The sequence below is a fragment of the Ruditapes philippinarum genome, unplaced genomic scaffold (genome assembly GCF_026571515.1).
Source record: "Ruditapes philippinarum isolate M1 unplaced genomic scaffold, ASM2657151v2 ctg2444_1_1_1_1, whole genome shotgun sequence".
NCBI classification, from domain to species: domain Eukaryota; kingdom Metazoa; phylum Mollusca; class Bivalvia; order Venerida; family Veneridae; genus Ruditapes; species Ruditapes philippinarum.
Window position 1 is genome coordinate 237,364 of NW_026860393.1, and position 20,038 is coordinate 257,401.

The following is a 20,038-nucleotide window of genomic DNA, read 5'->3' on the forward strand; positions in this document are numbered from 1 at the left end:
TTCATCATCTTATTTCATATGTGGGCCTAAAGGGTCTAACATTTTGTATCCTACCCCGAAAAATAAATGAATATTCTTTTATTATGTGACTTTAGGGCTAATTTAAGGTACATTTGGCAAAAGAATAAATTTTGTTTGTCCTCTCCCGAAAAAAATGAATATTCATTTATTATGTGACTTTGAGCAAATGTCGAAGTACATGTGTCTAAATTTTCCAAGAAAATAAATTTCAGACTTAAACACAAGCGGGGCTGTATATGCTAGTTTTCATTTGATATTATCAAAATGATTACTGTACAGTTCACTTTTTCCCTTGAAATACTTATCGGCTAATATCTTACAGTAATGCATTTATGATTATAATCTAAATTAAATAACCCATATCAAACAAAAGAAAACACACTTTATTGTAGGTTTTTTTTATGTGCCTGATTATTTACTTTCTCGATAGTTTTATAAAAGAAATATTTATATTAATTTCACAAATAAAAAAATCATTTTCAGGAGCTTATTCAAAATGCAGAGGACGCTGGAGCAACAGTGGTAAAAATTCTTCATGATAAACGGAGAATAAATCTTGTCAGTGAACAAAGAGGAACAGCTCCTGATTATACAAAATTCTTTAAGGTATGAAACGTAGAGGAATAATTAAAAATACAACTTTTAATCTAAGATTCCGTCTACAGTTGTACGGCGCGTAGCGAGTCTGTTCAACCCCACGCATATGTTTATATAACTTTAAATACATGAAATAGTCTCAAACACGATAATTATCTTTGAAATATCACAAAACAATAAAATAATCTACCTTACTGGATATATCATTAAACATACTTTATATTATTACAAGGTATCCAACTATATGCTAACTGTCCCGTGAAAATATGTACAAGTTTGTTTAGCTTTGTTATTCATAATTACCTCGTTTTCAAATGTTTTAGTTTTCAAATGTTGGAAATAAATAAAAGGTAAAGAATTGTCATCAAATTTATGGGTTTTTTAATTCAACTTCAAAACTTTATTGCATTAAACAAATACATGTTTATAGCAAGTAAGAAATATATAAACACAAACAACACACAAGTACATGGATTTTTCAGAAGAACCTTACAATCATATGAATAAAATACAGATCACATTTGATAGGATTAATTTCTTAAAATGTTAGCATTATATATAAATTTGCTTAAACCATTAATTACAGTTAACGATGATTCAGACAATAAATTGATAAACCTTTGCTTAGTCGGCCATTTGAAGTTATACCGTTTAAGATACTTTTTTCTCAAATCGGAGAACTTCGGGCAAATAATTAAAAAATGATATTCATTCTCTATTTGATTAAATTGGCAATTTTCACAAAAACGTTCATTTCTTGGAATATTATGATATCTTCCATATTCAATAGCTAAATTATGAGACGATGTTCTGAATAATTAAGGCTATTCTATACCATTGCGGTGGTTGATTTTGTTGCGGGAACTGGAATTGTCCCGATGGAGACTGAACGTACTGTCCTTAAAATGATTGTGAATAACTCATATTATTCATATTATTGATGCCCGAAATATTTGGTGTATCAAACACAAAATAATCCGATTGTAGGTTTCTTTGTCGTTTTGTACCGTTACCGTTATCGTTGCTTGTACTCGTATTGCCATGTGATGAGACACCTGTTAAACCAGTTTTACTGTGTTTTATACTGCTCGATTCGTGTGTAATTGTATCTTCAAACAATGGAGAAATTTCTTTTCTCTTCTCTTTCCGTTTGGAATCTTTGTTTTGTTTATTTTTCTTCGCCGGCATAGAGAAATTACCTTTATAAATATATATATCCAAAAAATATCTATAAATCGTTTTAAATTTGCATTTAATCTCTATTTCTGCACGAGCTGTAAAATCCATGCCCTCGTGTTGAGGGGAGATAAGCACAAATATGTATGAATATGTATAATGTATGAAGCGTCCGAAAGATATTGAATTATTTCTATAATTTTTTTAACACCAGTTACACGGAATTATGTAATGCATGCGCTAATAGGACCTTGGCAAAATACTTCCAGGCCTTGATTTAACCGATTATAAAATGGCCATTTATACACACCGTAAGTAAAGTGGAATACAAAAAACATTTGAAGTTGGCTTTTTCCGTTACGTTCATTTTTTGACACTTTGCCGAAATAAGTAAATACGTTTTTGTACGCTACAAGTGCACAGATAAGACTTAGCTAGATGATGTTATGTGACATTTGTTTTCTAAACAACTAAGAGTAACTGTTATCAATAAAGACTTCATCGTTGGTAGCTTTTCTTGAAATTCAATCTGTGAATTTTATTGTTATCCGTCGAAGGCATGTCAAATTGCAATGATAATGAGCTAATAAAAATTACGTGAGGTGTTATTAAAATTGTCAATTTAAATACATGTATATATATAGATATATGAATAAATATATCAAAGACGACACTGAAGAGTATTTTCTATGATAAACGGCGAACGTTGACATACTCTGTGCTTTAAAACCCATGTGACCTTCAATGTGACTAACTAATATCTAAAGTGAGACACTTCAACTTTGCATAAATGTTGTTCCGGTCACAACAGCATTCATTTACAATAAAAACCTGGTAAATTTTCCGCATTGCCGTGTCGTGTATCGTTGACAGGTACTTGTTTTTGAGTGTAAGGGCCCATCTGTGACGTGTCAATTGGCAGTAAGGAATCTTAGAGAGAGTGCTTTTTGTATAGACATATTTATTATATAACAAAAAGTCTTATCAAATTCATCACCCTACTGATATTTCAGTCAAAAATAGAAAAGCCGAAAAACTGATGACCATAATGAGAATGATGATTTATTGGATTACTAGTATCACAATGTTAGGATTTAGTTACGCCCATTGTTTTCTCGTTTAGAGCACACGCATTCTTATACTTGTGGACCATATGCTTTTCACGGAAATACACTAACGTGTCACATTGAAGGTTCTATGTTATTTTATTAGTATCTAGCTATCTAAATAATTGGTGAAATTGGTCATTACAGTGACTTACATGTGCTTTATTTACGGATTTATTTTTCCAGACATTTATATTCTATATATTCATAACGTTTTCTGTTTGTGACATACAGGGTCCAGCACTGTGCGTGTATAATGACACAGTTTTCACGGATAAGGATTGGGAAGGTATACAGATGATATACAGTAGTGAAAAGGAAAAGGATCCCAAAACGGTTGGAAGGTTTGGACTTGGATTCAAGTCTGTCTTTCACATGACAGGTAAAACATAATGTTGTTGTATATCAGGAACGTACAATGAATGCTTACAATGTTTGTTATGCTCTCATTATCATACATTATGTATGTTACATTAATGATTACACGTGATTTATGAATATTCTGTGGGACATGTTTTACATTCGTAGCTTATACAATTTTTTTCTTAGAAAATTCTCAGTTACTTAATTTGACTGTCCATAAATTGAAGACTGTGCTTTAAAAACAATTGATATGCGTAATAATTTGACTTTAAAATACAATATAAAAAGTGCTAGATCAGAAAAACTAATGGGACTTAAGTATTTTTGGTTTAACGTTGCACCCAAAAAGTATAGGTCATATAGCGACTTTCCCAGTATAAAACATATGGCGACTGCCCAGCGTTACTTTTTGAAGAAAACCCTCGTTTTTTTTGTACTTTATTTTCGTTACAAACGAGCACCTGAGTAGAACAAGCGACGTTCCTTAAGCTAGCTGGGTAATGTTTTGACAAAAAAATTCAAAGATGCTTGCGCGGCTCGAACATTTACCTACATCAGCTAGTGTTTTAATAAATCAACAAGCATTTTAAAGCCATATAATATTAAAGTTATTATGTTATATATATTTTCTGTGTGTGTGTGTGTGTGTGTGTGTGTGCGTGCGTGCGTTGGTGCGTTGGTGCGTGCGTGCGTGTTTGTGTGTGCTTTAAAAATGTTCAGAAAATGAAAACCTTTTATAATGAACTTAAAATCATGCATACAGGACAACTGCACAAAAACTACTAGTGTAATTTCATCAAATCTGTGCTGGAATGATCAGTACAAAGTGTAATTGTGTCTATAATTGGTATTTCCCGGTATTACGATTTCTGCAAAAGTTACGACCCTTTTTATGTTTTTTTTAGTTTGTTCGGACTACTCCTCTTATACCACTTAGCAATTTTAATGAAACTTTACAAGATTAATCGGTGTGCATATTACACGAAAGCATTTCGTTTTTGCATGAATAATTTAACGCGTTAAAGGTGTTTTTTTTTGTTGCCAGCTACACAGAAGCTTGTTTGGACATCTTTTATTTTAGAAACTACTGGTGCAATTTCACCCAAATTGTAGATATGATCATTCTCAAAATTAGTTGTGCATATCATCGGCATTTTTGTTTCAATGATTTTTGTCAGAGTTATGGACAAGTAATGTTTATTTTTTATTTTTTGAATTTGTCCGGGCTACTCCTTATTATGGAATTTTAATGTATCTTTGTAGAACTGATCGGTAGCTCAGGTTCTCGTGAATATTAAACGGAATTCTCTTTTGAATGATTTCATGGCCCTTGAATCGTGTTTTGCTCTTCACAGTAGCTTCAACATTCATTTGGCTGTCATAAGGCGACACATGAGATTATTGATCGCTCTTGTCATAGTTACAGATTTTAAACATTACTAAACGTAAACGTATACCGACATGAGCATACTATTTTACATAGGGTCAATGCTTAAAGTAACACTTATAGTCCAATCAATTTGTGAAAAAATACTTCAGAAAATGGGAAAAAGCACCAAACATGGTACAAATGAACTTTGATATATATAAGAAAAATTGAGGATGGGACCCTTTTTTTTAAAATCCAATATGGCGGGATAATCCAAAATGGCCGCCATACGTGTTAAAAATTTTCCAAAACGCCTGTTTTTATTAAGAGAACTTGATAGATAGCTGCGTATTAGGGTATTGTCATCAGAAAAATAGTTGTAATTAGTATTTAAACATTGCTTTGTCTTTTTAAAGCTATGACACTTAGCATTTTTTATTATTTCTGTTTGTCATTAGTTTTCACGACCCTGGAAATCAGATGAAAGAAAATATTGTAGAGGTCTGTCATCGCTGTCTTCTAGAGATGTTAAGACATCATTTTTTACAACATTCCTTTTTGTTTACAATGTTAATTTATCACAAGGAAATACTTATCAAACAGATTAAACAAAAGTATTTAAAAATTCTAGCATAACTCAAGCAAACGGAAATTAAACATCTGCCCGTCAAGTTAGGTGTACGCCTTGCAATTTTATCTTGTTGATCGCTGTGAAAAGAATAAAGCAAAAAACGTGTGAGTAACAGAATTATAAGCTAACATGTGTTAAATTTTAACAGTCATTTGGTATTTAAATTGTCATATCATAAAAATATGAAACTTTATAAAAGTGCATTTTTTAGAATATGTGAAAGAAAACAAATGAAAACCTGGCAGACATATATTATTTACATTTTTCCAAAGCAGATATGTAGATGTTATCTATGTCTCCGGTCAAGTATGCGTTACAGAAAATAAATTCATTCTAAACTATCCCTTTTCTTCATATGAAAGTACATAACTGTCCATTTGTTGTGTAAAAATGGAATGATAATTTTGTAGAAATTTGCAGTTTACAGACTCAGATTTCGACACACCTTTGATGAAATAACTGCTTTTAAATAACACTACACATTGGTTGTCGATTGATTAACTACTAACTTGACGCCAACTTTTAAGACTAATTTAGTTCGAAGTTACACTAACTCATTATTGTAAATAACATAAACATAAAGTTTTTATTTTAGACATTACAAAGTCAACAGCCCTTTATATGAAGACTCGGCATTTCCGCGCTATAATCAGAGCAAGGAAAACGTGCTAGATAATTTGCCATATCTTGGCACTGTTTTTCTTCTGAGGGACTCAAATGTTTGTAAGATTCAAGATACGTCACCAAGTCTAAGGTTTAGAACGAATGCGACATTGAAAATAATATAAGTACGCCTTGCTGCCCATAAAACATCAGATACCTAGGGTATTTCTCTCTTAATTCTGACAGCTCTTGATCATGCTAATGAGAACAGACTTTGTGATTAATTTGTTGTTTGTAATTATTGAGAGTCTCAGTCAGTATTTTGTGCTTGATTTTGTTGTTATAGCTCAGCAGTTTCCAGACTTGACAACAAATTCCAAATTTTCGTTGACATGCTTAAACAAGACAAAAGTAAAAGATATTGATTTTCATCATCAAGATCAAGAACGTGAATTCCAAAATAGGCTATAAAAGCAGGTTTTGTTCCTTTGCGACAGATTTGATCAGACATGTGCAATTCTTTTTATGATATTTGACGTAATTACGAACAATTCAATAGAATGAGAATGATGATTGAGATTAAGTACAGTTTCGAATCTCAAATAGGATAAACAAAATGGTTATCTTCTTTGCAGTTAAAAATGTCCCAAAGAGCAACTTTACAAAGATAAAGAGCAAATATCCTAACTAAGGCTCTTTGCTACCAATCCCAGTTTTGTACTTTTGTTCTACAACAAAAAAAGTGACAATGACCTTGCTCCAAGATATCTAAATAAGCTACCCACACAGCAAGTTTAGAGTCAGTAGGTGAAAGCAAACTCAAATTATTACGTGAAAACTGAGTTTCTTTTTTTAAGCGACAGTGATCTTGACCTTGTGCACATATACCTTGGTAGCAATACAAAGTTGCATCTTGATATTAGCTACCCACATACTAAATTTGATGCCAATAGGCCGAAACAAACTCAAGTGATTGAGCGGAAACTGAATTTCTATTTTTGTGCAACAGTGGCCTTGATCTTAATCTTAATCACAAACACCAAGGTAGCAACCCCAAGATGCCTCTTGATAAAGCTACCCATACACCAAGTTTGTTGTCAATAGGCCAAAGCAAACTCGAACTATTGAGCGAAAACTGAATTTCTATTTTTAGACTTCAGCATAACAATTACGGTTTTCGTTGAAACCTGATTAACAAATTTATATGACTTAACATTTTCAGGACTGCATTCCATGAACGTTGGTCTCTGTTGTGTTCATATTTTGAGATTCCTGTGATTGATTAAGTATGCTAATTCACGGTTGTTATTGTTATCAAATCTCTGTCTAAGGCTGTCAATCATTTCAGGACTATGTTTAACATAAACTTCAGATGAAAGTCTTACCTCAGATAGAATTCCGTCAACTAGAGAGATACTTGATATCATTATAATTCATGAAATAGGACACTCAGCATCACCCCAAGAATTTCAATATGCGTAGAGCTTGAAAAGCGCAAAACTACACACTCTTTAAATATCCTCGTATCTAAGATTTAACATTGAACGTAAATGATGAAATTTAAAAAAAAAACTTTAGGAGGAATGCGCAGGCAAATTAATGATAATACCAAGTTATCTGATGTACTTAAATCACGCTAAATGACATTTGTAAAAGTCCAAGCATGAATTTTGGTATCAATTCTATATATTTTGAGTTTGAAGCGTAAATATAAACGAAATTTAGCCGCCTACAGAATCACCAATGACTGTCAAGTGTATATATTTTGAGGACATTCACAGATTAATGAATGAAAAGTTCAAAACGAAGAAATGAAAATGTTGCCTGTGTCTCCATTTAAAACATGAAAATAAATATTTGGGTTATATCTTTAACGTTGTAATCACTCTCAAACTGAATTATGAATAATCCAACATGAAAGTGGTGTTACATTTAATAGATCTGAGAGCTCAATGGCTACAGGACCGTGTGTGTATTCTGTGCCTAATGAGGGTCACTATATAGCACCTTGGATACATACGCTTTTGTTCTTTCATTTTCAAAGTATCATAAGATTTGTTTAACATGGAATTTAGGTAATATTTGGTGCTAGCAAAATATTGTTGATTGAGCTGAAGGAAATATAAATACTTCCAGCTTTCTTTGCATTTACAGGAATGAAATATGTTAAGACATCCTATTCTGTTTGTAAATTATGTAAATTCAGACATTACAATTTGAATACTTCTTATATGGTAAATTGCTCACAATCTACACATAAAGCATTTAAAGCATTATATCTCATATTTATTTGACATGATCGTCTATTTAGGATTACAACAAATAAATTGAATATGAGAAAATAATAAAAAAAAAAAATATTTCGAAGTACTGAAATAGACTGTTTTGTAATTTCAGTAATTTGTTACCATAGAAAAAGAAACAATTAATAGCATTATAATTGTAAACTAGTATCTTTGATTATTAGTAATACAAATCTCTCATGTTAAGTGTAAACTGGGTTAATTTCCAGTATAATTGTAACTATAAATAGCCTCTACTGGAAAAGAAAGGTGATCATTCCATGTAATGGCGGCCATTTTCAAAAATGGCTGCCATGGCAACCATCTTGGCATATATAAATTAGGTCCCATGCCCAAAATGTTTCTCTTGCCTTTATTAACATCTGTGCCAAGTTTCATGCTTTTCCCATTTTATGAAGTACTTAAGCATATTTTGTTACAAATTGACTGGGCTATTAATGGCCAATAGAAATAGAGAAACGAAACTAAGAATCCCTAAAGAAAGCCCAACACGGCAAAATTGAAAATGTTGCAGGCTCGGTTTGATAGAGCCTGTTCATGGACGGTACTGTCAAGTGCAAACTACCGTCCTCGCCCCTAGGACCGGCTTAAGCAGAATTCAACATTTAACATGAACTGGTACAATTTTGAGTTTTGTAACATCCGCAGATGTGTTCATATGGCGGTTATCATGGAACCTGCAATGTGACACGTAAGTGCCATTCCATGAAAAGCGGCATATGGTCCCCAAGTAAAAATATGCGTGTGCCCTAAACGACAAAACAATGTGCGGTACTAAATAAAATTAAATTTTGAAAGGGGATCAGAGGTTATGAAACATGCATAACACAGATAAGACGTCTAAAGACAAATTCAAAAAGCAGGCCACATTTCCTAAGGGTGATTCAACAGTATTCAAGTGAGGAATACTGGAACCACCAAACAAGAAAATAACCGAATAGAATGATCTAAATTACCACAAGCACAACAATAATGTCGTGCTGAACGATCTTTAAGGATCGGAAATATAACATCTCTGATTGAATGTACGGGGCGACTTTTTACATCCTCCACACGGCACAAACAACGCTGATGTGCAATTGTCCATAGTAAATTTTCTACATGCAAAACATTATTGTTATGTAATGCACATTGTAAGACATTTTCTTGTGCACAAGGGTCATATATATAAGTTATATGCAGATGTCTAAGGCCATATACAAAAAAATATGAGTGATGATCATTTATGTCGTCATAAAATGTTGAAATATAATACAATTGTTTACTATTTTTAGACTTAGAAGTTATGACGGTCGTATTTTGTAAAACACTGGCAACCTTATTCTGTTATATGCTTCAATTTCATTTCCGGATTAAAGATAGATTTCAAACTTACTTGCAGACCATCCTTGCGTCATTAGCGGTACCAGAGTACTTCTGATAGATCCTCAACAACCAACAGAGAAGGTAAATGCTACACTAGACTTGTGTGACCTTGATGAGTATGAGGAAGATGGATTCGATGTAGAAACATTTTGGTTAGCCTTGGAGAATACATTTTGTTTTAGAAAACAAACTTTGCAGAACGACGAAGGTTTTAAAGGTACACTCTTTTGGTTTCCGCTTCGTGAGAAACCGACACGTCTCTCAGAAACGTTGTACAGTGAAACCAAAGTAGAAAATCTGCTTAATTTATTTAAATCTGACGCATCAAACGTTTTGGTTTTTTTGAAAAGCATTGAGCAAATATCATTGAATAAAAGGGACGAGAGCAGAAAAATCAGTGAAACATTCCAACTTAAAATTGAGGATAAAAATGGTTCTGTAAGACTTTCCCGGCAAGCTTTTAAGGACCGAATTCAGAACCAAAATATATCTTCTGAATGTCCAGATATACATTCTACAATACACCTTGTAATATATATGCTGTCTGGTGATAAAGAAGAGCGTCAGGAATGGCTGGTTGTGAACTACTTTGTAAACGAAAGTGCATCAGCTGGTTTCAGAAAATTGATACAAGATAAAAATCTAGGATACAGCCCATATGTTGGCGTTGCAACACCTCTTAAAGAAATTGAAGACGACTTTGAGGGACACGTTTTTTGCTTCCTGCCGTTGCCAAAGGAAGGTGAGCGGTTGACTGGGTTACCTGTGCATGTAAATGGTTTCTTTGCATTGAGCCAAAACAGACACCATATGAAATGGGAGACCGAGGAACAAGAGGGAAAGCCAATAGATGACAAGTCAATTCTTTGGAACAAAGCACTTATCGAGGAAGCCCTTCCAAAAGCATATGAATTACTTGTTTTGGAAATTATAGAAGTTTCAAAGAAGAATTCAAATGATAAAATATCTATAAGGGCCGTATATAATACATTGCCAACGTGTAAATCATCACCAAGAAAGACCCACAAGAGATGGATGGAGTTGGAAAATAAACTTTATGAATATCTTGATAAAAGAGAAATGGTATATGCAATGCACACAAGGGAATGGATCGGCTTAAGAAAAGCTTTCTTTGCAACATTTAGGACATTGTCCAGTAGTGAAGGTGATGTTTCACTGCAGGAATCTGTTGTGAGATGTTTTCAGAAAATAAGTGTCCAGTATGTTGATGTGCCATTTTCCTTGTTTGATACCTTGCAAGCACATTTTCCATACATTAAGGATCAGACTCCAAAAACATTGTGTTTTCAACTGAAACAACAGCAACAATATAAGGAATTGACAGGCATGGACAAAATGAATATCTTAGTTTATTTACTAAAAAATGAGGACACTTTTGCCCATCTTCAAGACCTTGAGTTATTACCGCTGGCTTCTGACAAGTGGGTTGAATTCAGAAAAGGTAGTCAACCCGTTTACCTTTGCTCTGATGCAGAAGTAAAGATGTTTCCAGGCCAAGAGAATAGAATTGTAATGGAATCCTCAAAACTTGGACCACAGCTTACAGAATTCATTGAAAAAATATGTAATTCAGGTAATGTCACGTTTTAATACTCATTATTATTATAACTAACTATAAAGTGCTTTAAAGGTTTGACCACCCTAATGGACCCTATAAGGAACTGAAATAGAAAAAAACAACATAAAGTCTGTTATACACCTTGAAGGACACATTGAGAGCCTTATTTTAAATATCCCTAAAATTTACTCAATTGATAAGCCGTTTTCAAAGATTGCCTTAATTATTTACAGAAGTATATTTGTTTATCTTGTCAAAATTTAAATGGTTTTATCCATGCAGTTTTAAGTAGTCCTCTTCCGGTTTAACCGCAGGGGATTTTAGGTTTACCCTTTGTCCGTCTGTCCGTTCGTACAAACATATAGATACTTGGGGGACCAAAGAGTAAATTTCCATTTAGTTAGCTCATATGTGGATACTTCCTTCTCTTATGTGGCTAAAACACAAAAGAGAGAACAAAACAGTAGCCACTTAAATACAAAACTTTAAGCAAGTTCACCCGTCTGTCCACAAGACTGGATCCCGTTGTAACACAAGCAGTACTCAAAATATTGTTATGAAACTTGAACTATGGGTTAATTGCAGGGTGGAAAATATGCTTTTGTTTTTTGTTTTTTTCCTATGTTGAAAAATTTGGTTGCTATGGCTACAAACAACCTTAAAATATGGCAAACATAGCGCAGAAACTGGATCCTTAAATATTCCTATGTTGAAAATCTCACTCAACGGTTTTCATTTCTTAAAGGATTTTCTCCCTTATTATAATGATATGACAAGGTTTATAAATTTTGCGTCCATATTTCCAGAATTATCTTCTTCCTTAAACTTTGAACTTTCCTTATATATTCTATAACTTGCTTATTTCTTCATGGATTTACCTGAAATTTCAAAAATATGTTAATTATCAATACCTACATCATATGTGGTTAGATTGATAAGTCTAGTGCCTTGGTTTCCATGACTTTTTTAAATTTTGAACTTGAGAAAATTGTTATATTTATATATTTATTTCTTTAATTTTCTTCTTTGTTAATATAAATGGTATCTACTTTCGACTTAAGATAATTGTTCTTTGTCATCAGTCACATCATGTATGAAATTGTTCTTTATTTCAGAGTTATGTCCTCTTTAGTTTTAGACTTTTGCTTTTAAAAGTGTTATATTCTTCTTACAGTAAGGGATGTTTAAAGATATACCCTCTGTCTGTCAGTTCGTTTGTCTTTCTGTCCCTTAAAATGTTTCATTAGATCACTTTTAAAGAACTTAAAAATAAATTTACTTAAAATAGAGAAAAGTTGAAACATTAGTCATACATATTTATCCTGAGAAAATTGCATCTTTTGATTATCTGTTATATAAACATTATTTCCTTATTAGGCAGGGAAACTTAACACATAACTTTGATATAGACAAACAAAGAAGATTGAATTTCTTTCATGTCTTCCAGAATGGCATAATTAAATGAGTATGGCCCTTCAGAATATTGCTGGGGTTCTAACTGGTAGGGGGCTTTTGTATAATGTTTGCAATACTTTGATAATTGCTTGCTTATTATTGTTTAGACTTAATTGGAAATATAAGGTACCAAAGTTGTAAATGAATATAGCATTAGTTTGGCAGTCAGTACCGATAAAAATTATATAAATAAAATTAAACACTTTGTTTTCAAGAAGAGATCTGAATGAAACACAAATAATGATGAAGGAAAAAAGGACAAAATTCGACTCTTCTGGCGTTTGAACCCATAACACAGTTTACAGTATTTGTAGCACATTTGATTACTCTTTAAAGCATTGGTAATTTATGTATTAGGATTGTCATACAATAATAGCTGTTTTGATTTAATTAAGTTCTGTCCCTGGGGGTGTCATGCTTTTTTCTGTATGTATATAGAGTAAACACTTAAAACTGTCCGCTCTGCAAATTTTAGAGCTTAATCAAACATTGTTTCGTGGACCATTTCCTAGTTTGTTCAAGTTAAAGGTCTGTAGTGAAGATATATAACAACTTTTAAACCTTTATATTATTTTATCTTTTATCTCCATTACATCGGATGTTTAATGTTGAATAAATAAGTTGAAACAACAGATATATTCATAGCTTTTATTTTCTTTATAAATTATAGTTTTTAACTTTAAGTTCACAATGACTTTTTATACATCACAGCACCGTAAATCTCAAACCAACCAACAACAATAGAAAAAGTGAACGCCTTTTAAAATTAATTTACTTTCACTGATTATCGCTAAAATTGGCTGTTCATTGGACTGTTTTCATTTTTCATGCTTTGACAAAACTGTTTGGACAAGACCTCTCTAAAGGTTAAACTGACATTGACTTTGAGCTTTAAATGACGACTGTCAAGGTCAAAGTTTTGAATTTGGTTAAGTTGTCAGATTGTGTTATTTATGTACGGATTTGATTCATAAGTTGACGAAACAACACTTGTGACCAAACAGACATGTAGAATAATTTAGATATGACATTGACCTTTACAAAACCTTAATTGATAAATGATTGAATTTTGATTATATTTTCTTAATCTTACTTTTTATTTATGGAAAAAAATCATACTTGGACAAAACAAGCGTGACTAGACAGACCTATTAAAATTAAAAAAATACAAAAACAAAAGCTCTTTTTTGTGCTCCGACTATAGGGGGGGGGGGCATTTCGATTTATCCTTGTCCGTCCGTTCGTCCGTCAGTCTGTCCGTCTGTTCCCTTTTTGTTTTTCAACTTGTGTCGCACGTAACTCAAAAAATATTTGACCTAGAGTCATGAAACCTTCCAGGAATGTTGATCAGCGTGCGAAGTTGTGCACTTGGGTATTTTCATGTGGATATATTTAGTATTTTTAGAGTTATTGCCCTTGAATTAGTAAAAATTTCTAATTTTCAACTTGTGTCTCACAAAACTAAAAAGTATTTAACCTTAAGTCTTGAAACCTTACAAGAATGTTGCTCAGCATGTGTGTTGTACACCTGGATATTTTTGTGTGGATATTTTTAGGATTTTTAGAGTTATTGCCCTTGACTTAGTAAAAGTTTCTAATTTTCAACTTGTGTCGCTCGCAACTAAAAAAGTATTTTACCTAGATTCATGAAACCTTACAAGAATGTTGCTCAGCATGTGTAGTTGTGCACTTGGTTATTTTCGGGTGAATATTTTTAGTATTTTTAGAGTCATTGCCCTTGACTTAGTAAAATTTACAATTTTCAACTTGTGTCGCACGTAACTCAAAACATATTTGACCTAGAGTCATGAAACCTTACTGAAATGTTGATCAGCATGTGTAGTTGTGCATCTGGGTATTTTTGTGTGGATATATTTAGTAATTTTAGAGTAATTTCCCTTGACTTATTAAAAATTTACAACATGTAGCTTGTGTTGCACGTAACTCAAAAAGTTTGTGACCTGTAGGCCTGAAAGTTTACAAGAATGTTGGTCAGCATGTGTACTTTGTGGTTTTCTTGTGGCTTTACCCAGTATTTGTAGTATTTGCCATTTACTTAATAAAAATTTTTTAGTTTTCAACTTGGGCACATGTAGCCAAAAAAAAAATTTGACCTAGAGACATAAGATTGACAAATCGGTGGAGTGTGGGGGCACCCGTGTCCTATGGACACATTTCCTGTTTTTCTTTAATTTTTTTCTTAACGATTTGTTTAAATTGTTTATTTGTTTGTTTTGATAAAAAGTAAAAAAAAGTTTAACGTTGCCCCCGCCCGGCGGAGGTTCTTGTTCTATATAAATTGTTACTCTTTTTATAGCAACCATGCCTTTAATACTAATCAAACGTCAACGTTCCACCATGGGGCCCTGCTTTGGGTCATTTATCTGTTACCAAAGACAGTTCTTGTTTTGTCCAGTAACATTATTTTTAAATCACCAGAGCATTATATTTCGTGTACATTGCTACTCAGATAAGCAATATAGGGTCTTCTTGGCCATAATATATACTGCACCTTTAATCATTAGGTAGTTAGATAGTCCTTTCCAATACTTGCTCATTATGGTTTCGGTCAGTTGAACAATATAGTGACTAGAGCTTAAAATACGAACATGATTTAAATGGCATGCACTTCTCAGTCACTTGTTGAATTTGGATAAAATTATACACAATGATCGCTTTGTGGTCCTTTTCTAATATTCCTGAATTGGTTCATGTCGAATGATTATGATATCTATCAGAGTTATAAATTAGTATAAAATGTTAAAAGACATCTACTCATCACCGAGGTCGTGTACTGAAATAGCAATTTTAGATTAGCTAAACAAAACGGCTACCAGATGTTAAAAAAGATGAACCCTTAAATGTCATCTATACATCTTAAATGCCTTCTCAACAACATGGTTGACTTTGATGAAAATATACAACAATACTAGTATTAATTTGGTAACACTTCACAAAACTGGCTCAACTTAAGTTTATTGCAATTGAAAAGGGAATGTCATTGAATTGACATCTTAACCATGTTGACTATATCCTCTGGTGGGCGATAATGGGCCATCATGGCTCTCTTGTTCAACTATTAATATGTTGTTCGTATCCCAAAGTTTTAAGGGTGAGCGAGGTCTTTGCAACAAAAGAAAGCTTGTATTTCTTTTGGTTACCATGTGCAAATACACGTTAGAAATGAGATTTTTAAATCAAACTTTGCTGGGGATTGATTTGCCCCTAGGTGATTGGTAATTGTCACTGATTTAATTTTGAAATAGCTTGGCACAAATGTCTACCACATCAAGACAATGTGTCGCGTCGTAGAACGACGTTCCTACCTCAAAGGTCAAGGTCACACTAACATTTTGAAGTTTTATATTATCACAATTAGAGTTAATAGGTAAAAACTTTCGTGTCCGAACTGTAAATTTGTCATGCATCGAAAGATTTTACAATAACTTGCCTGGCATAAATGTCTACCACATCAAGACAATATGTCGCGTTGAGATATTTTTGAAGTCTCACTTTATTACAATAACAGTTTATAGTTACTTACATTTGTGTCCGGACTGTTACTTGATTTTAAGGTTACTTGTCATAAATGTCTACCATATCAAGACGAAATGTGGCGTCTATGACCCATATCCCTTCCTCAACGGTCAAGGTCACACTACTTGTGTGATAGAACTCATTATCTCGCGTAGAGTTTGAAGATACAAATTCATGTTTGGACTGAAACTTTGTCATGCATTGAAGGATTTTAAAACAACTTGGCGCAAATGTCTACCACATCAAGACGATGTTTTGCGGCTAAAACTCATGTCCGTTTGTCCTCCTTGCGTCAACACAACAAGCATATCAAGACTGTAACTTTGTCATGCATGGATGGATTTTGAAATAACTGGGCACAAATTTCTACCACATCACTTCGTTGTGTCGCGTACAAGAACCACGTCCCTTCTTCAAGGTCAAGGACACACTTACATTTTGAAAGTCCATGCTATCACAACAACAGACTATAGGTACACACATTTGTGCTCTGACTGTTACTTTTTAATGTATAAAAATATTTTAAAATAACTTATCAGAAATGTCTACTACATAAAGATATATGTCGGGTCCAAGATCCATGTCCTAACCTCCAAGGTCAAAGTCTTACTCATAATTTGAAGGATGTACGCGTTTTTGTCTGGACTGTTACTTTGTTGTTACTGAAGGTTTTTTTTAAATAACTTGGCACATGTGTCCACCGCATCCAGACAATGTGTAGCGGCTAACGCCTATATCACTACCTGAAAGTTAAAGGTCAAAGTTAGAGGTTGAATGTACACATTTGTGTCCAAACTGAAGCTTTGTCATGCATGGAAGGATTTTGAAATTACTGTGCACAAAAGTCTAACACATCAGGTCGACGTGTTGTGTGTGAGATCCATGTTCCTGCCTCCAAGGTCAAGGTCACGTTTAAAATTTGAGTGTACTTATGCTCATAAAAAGAGTTACAATGTATACATTAGTTTCCAAACTGTTACATTGTCATGCATAAAAGATTTTTAAAAAAACATACATGTCTAAAATATCAAGAAAATGTGTCGAATCCAAGAGCCAGTTTCAAAGGTTGTAAGTTTGTAATAAACAGCACTTCATTTCACAATATTAAGCAATTAGTTACTTTCATTATCTTTTTTTCACAATACCTTTCTGCAATGCTGAAGAAACCTTTTCGGGGGCATTTGTCACTTTTGCGTGACAGCTCTTGATAAGAATTGATTCCGGATAAAAACCAGGGTTTAATTCTATATTTAGGAACGATATATTTAATCAAACATGATATAAAGTTAGTTCCTCTGAAGACCTTGCTTGAGAATGCTTTTTGATCCTCTATGGTCTATGTCGATTTCAATGAATATAGACAAAATGTTTTCCGGACACTACAGTCAAGAATAATGTAATCGAATTTAGTATTTATAAAGCTTATTTGTAGACTTAGTTTGGATTGCGTTTAGGACTTCTAGAGTCAATGTCGCTGATGCTTAAAATCAATTACTGTAGTGAATTTTTGGCTATGGATTTAATAAATATTTTAACAAAAGACTGATATAACATTTCCAAATATAAGTCGAGTTCAAATTTTACCTCAGATCACTAAGACGTCACATAAGTGGCGGGTATGAACCACCTTAGCGATACCTGTAGTTGTATTTTTGCGACGGACGCGCCCTCAGGAGCGTTCAGAGCTATGTCATCTACACATGGGATTTCGTCGGATACAATCGCGCAATGTGTCCTCAACCGAAAAACCGCCCACGAAATAGTACATGAATTTGATCCTATGAAACTCCCATACTTCGTCGGGATATCTTAAAAATTTCCATATTTAGCCTTTTCAATTTCAAATTAAGTTATCCAAGTTAAAATATAAACGTATTTGATTGATAAAAACGCTGTAGCCCCGTAGTATTATTGCGCCATTATGCAAATAACTGCTGAAACTATTTACCGCTGTCGAAAGTAGGACAGCAAATTATGCTATAATTAAGGAGTAAGCTCAATATTTCATAGAAATTATAAGCAGGAAATAAATATTTCCCCATTAAACAAAACATTTTTATTAACAGATCAAAAGTTTTTCGTGACTTTAGAATAACTCGCGCATTAATAAAAGAAGAACTCTTTTCGTGACTCATACCGCGGGTTTAGCTGAATATCCAGCAGTTATTAATAAATTAGACTACAGTACAATGGTTAGTGTTATAAATAATGCATGTAACAAGGGAGTTTTTCAACACTTTACCACCATGTAGTCTTTCATGACAATCTTTATTGAAGGAAGTTATAATATGAGTTCTACTTCCGATTCTTGTGTTTTGTTTACATAGTTTTCTAGGTCACGATATGAGTTAACCTGTTTTGAGATTATAATAGCCTTCGACCAGAAGATAACACTATTCTAAAAATAGATTCTGCATCATCTGTGCTGACTTTCAGACGAGTACACATTATACATGTAATAAACCAGCGGATACTTATTTTGTTTACATGCAATACTTTAAGAAATTCTGTAAGCAAACAAGTTGAAAATGGAATTTAGTGTGAAACTGAACACTAAAATCTAAAAAAATACACCATTAATTGCTGATGATTTTAACCAAAAATATTTTTAATGGAACATATCCAAGAGAAATAAAAATACAAATGACTTATATTTTATTGTCTATATGCCCACTATGATATAACACGAAGCAATTTTAATAAAATTCTCTTATGTATTATGTATTATGATTGAAGTTTATTTGCATGTTTTTATTTTAGAAATATTTCGTTGACAGTTTTTTTTCTATTTACATATCATTTCTTAATATAAATCGATAAGGACACTTACAAGTTTGACCAAAGTTTTTGAGGCATAAATTTCATTCTGTATTTAAAAAATTGGACTTGTTCTGATTGAAAGTAGAATATCAGATTAGGACACATAAAATATATTGCTCTACAAATCTCGAACTTGTATGGAACAAATTTTCTCTGTTATATCTTTTGTGTTGTTTTTTTTTCTAAAAAAAAAAGCCTTAATGTCTCTCCGGTTGCATGTCCGTCGCATTCAGTGCTGCAGCACTTTGATTATATTTTAGACCCCTACTGGTTTAATCGGATGGGGACTTTAGGTGTACCCTCCGTCCGTCTGTTAAAAAAAACTGGATTCCACGATAGCGCAAAAGTACTGAAAATATTTTTATCAAACTAAATATATGGAAAGATGGCAGTCTGGAGATTATGCACGCCATCTTCTTTTTTTCCTATGTTGAAATGTTTGGTTCCTATGGCAACAAATAGACTGAAAATATTGCTAATTTAACTCATAAACTGGATCCAGTAATAACGCAAAAAGCACTGAAAATATTTTTATGAATCTTGAAATATTGGAAGATGGCAGTCTTGAAAATATGCACGTCTTTTTCTTTTCTATGTTCAAAAATTATGTTGCTATGGCAACAAATAACTTTAAAATAAGGCAAATGTAACAATAGTTTTGATTACTCAAAAAGCAGTAAAAATATGTTTATGAAACTTAGAATATGGATAGATTGCAGTATGGTGATTATACACATCATCTTAATCTTGATTTTAGGGTGTATATTGAAAGCTGTCCTACTCGCAAAGGGTCAGCAATCTCCTCTAGATTTCTGATTCAAGTTTTTAAGCTTTTCCACTATATGTTCTTTGTATTTTAATGTATTTACTTTAAATTTCAAATACGTTTCTGATCATCAACCACATCATATGTGGCGGCAAGGTTTAAAACCCAAACACAAAAATATCAGAATTACCACCCTTGACATTACAATTTTCATATCAAATTTTGGTTTTTATAACTTATTCATTTCTTAATGTATCTACTTCAAACTTCATATATACATTTCTTTTTATCACTCAAATCATTTGGAAAAGGTTCAGTACTCTAGCTTAACCATACTGAGAAAATTG

General features: G+C 32.9%; 1 protein-coding gene across 1 annotated transcript in view; it reads left to right on the forward strand.

The window, feature by feature from the left end:
• Positions 1–20,038, forward strand: part of LOC132759906 (sacsin-like) — a 38,952-nt gene that overhangs the window by 3,927 nt on the left and 14,987 nt on the right. The window contains exons 4-6 of the mRNA XM_060751779.1: positions 505–627; positions 3,135–3,282; positions 9,551–11,128. Coding sequence (XP_060607762.1) covers positions 505–627; positions 3,135–3,282; positions 9,551–11,128 — 1,849 coding nt within the window. The remainder of the gene's footprint in view (positions 1–504; positions 628–3,134; positions 3,283–9,550; positions 11,129–20,038) is intronic.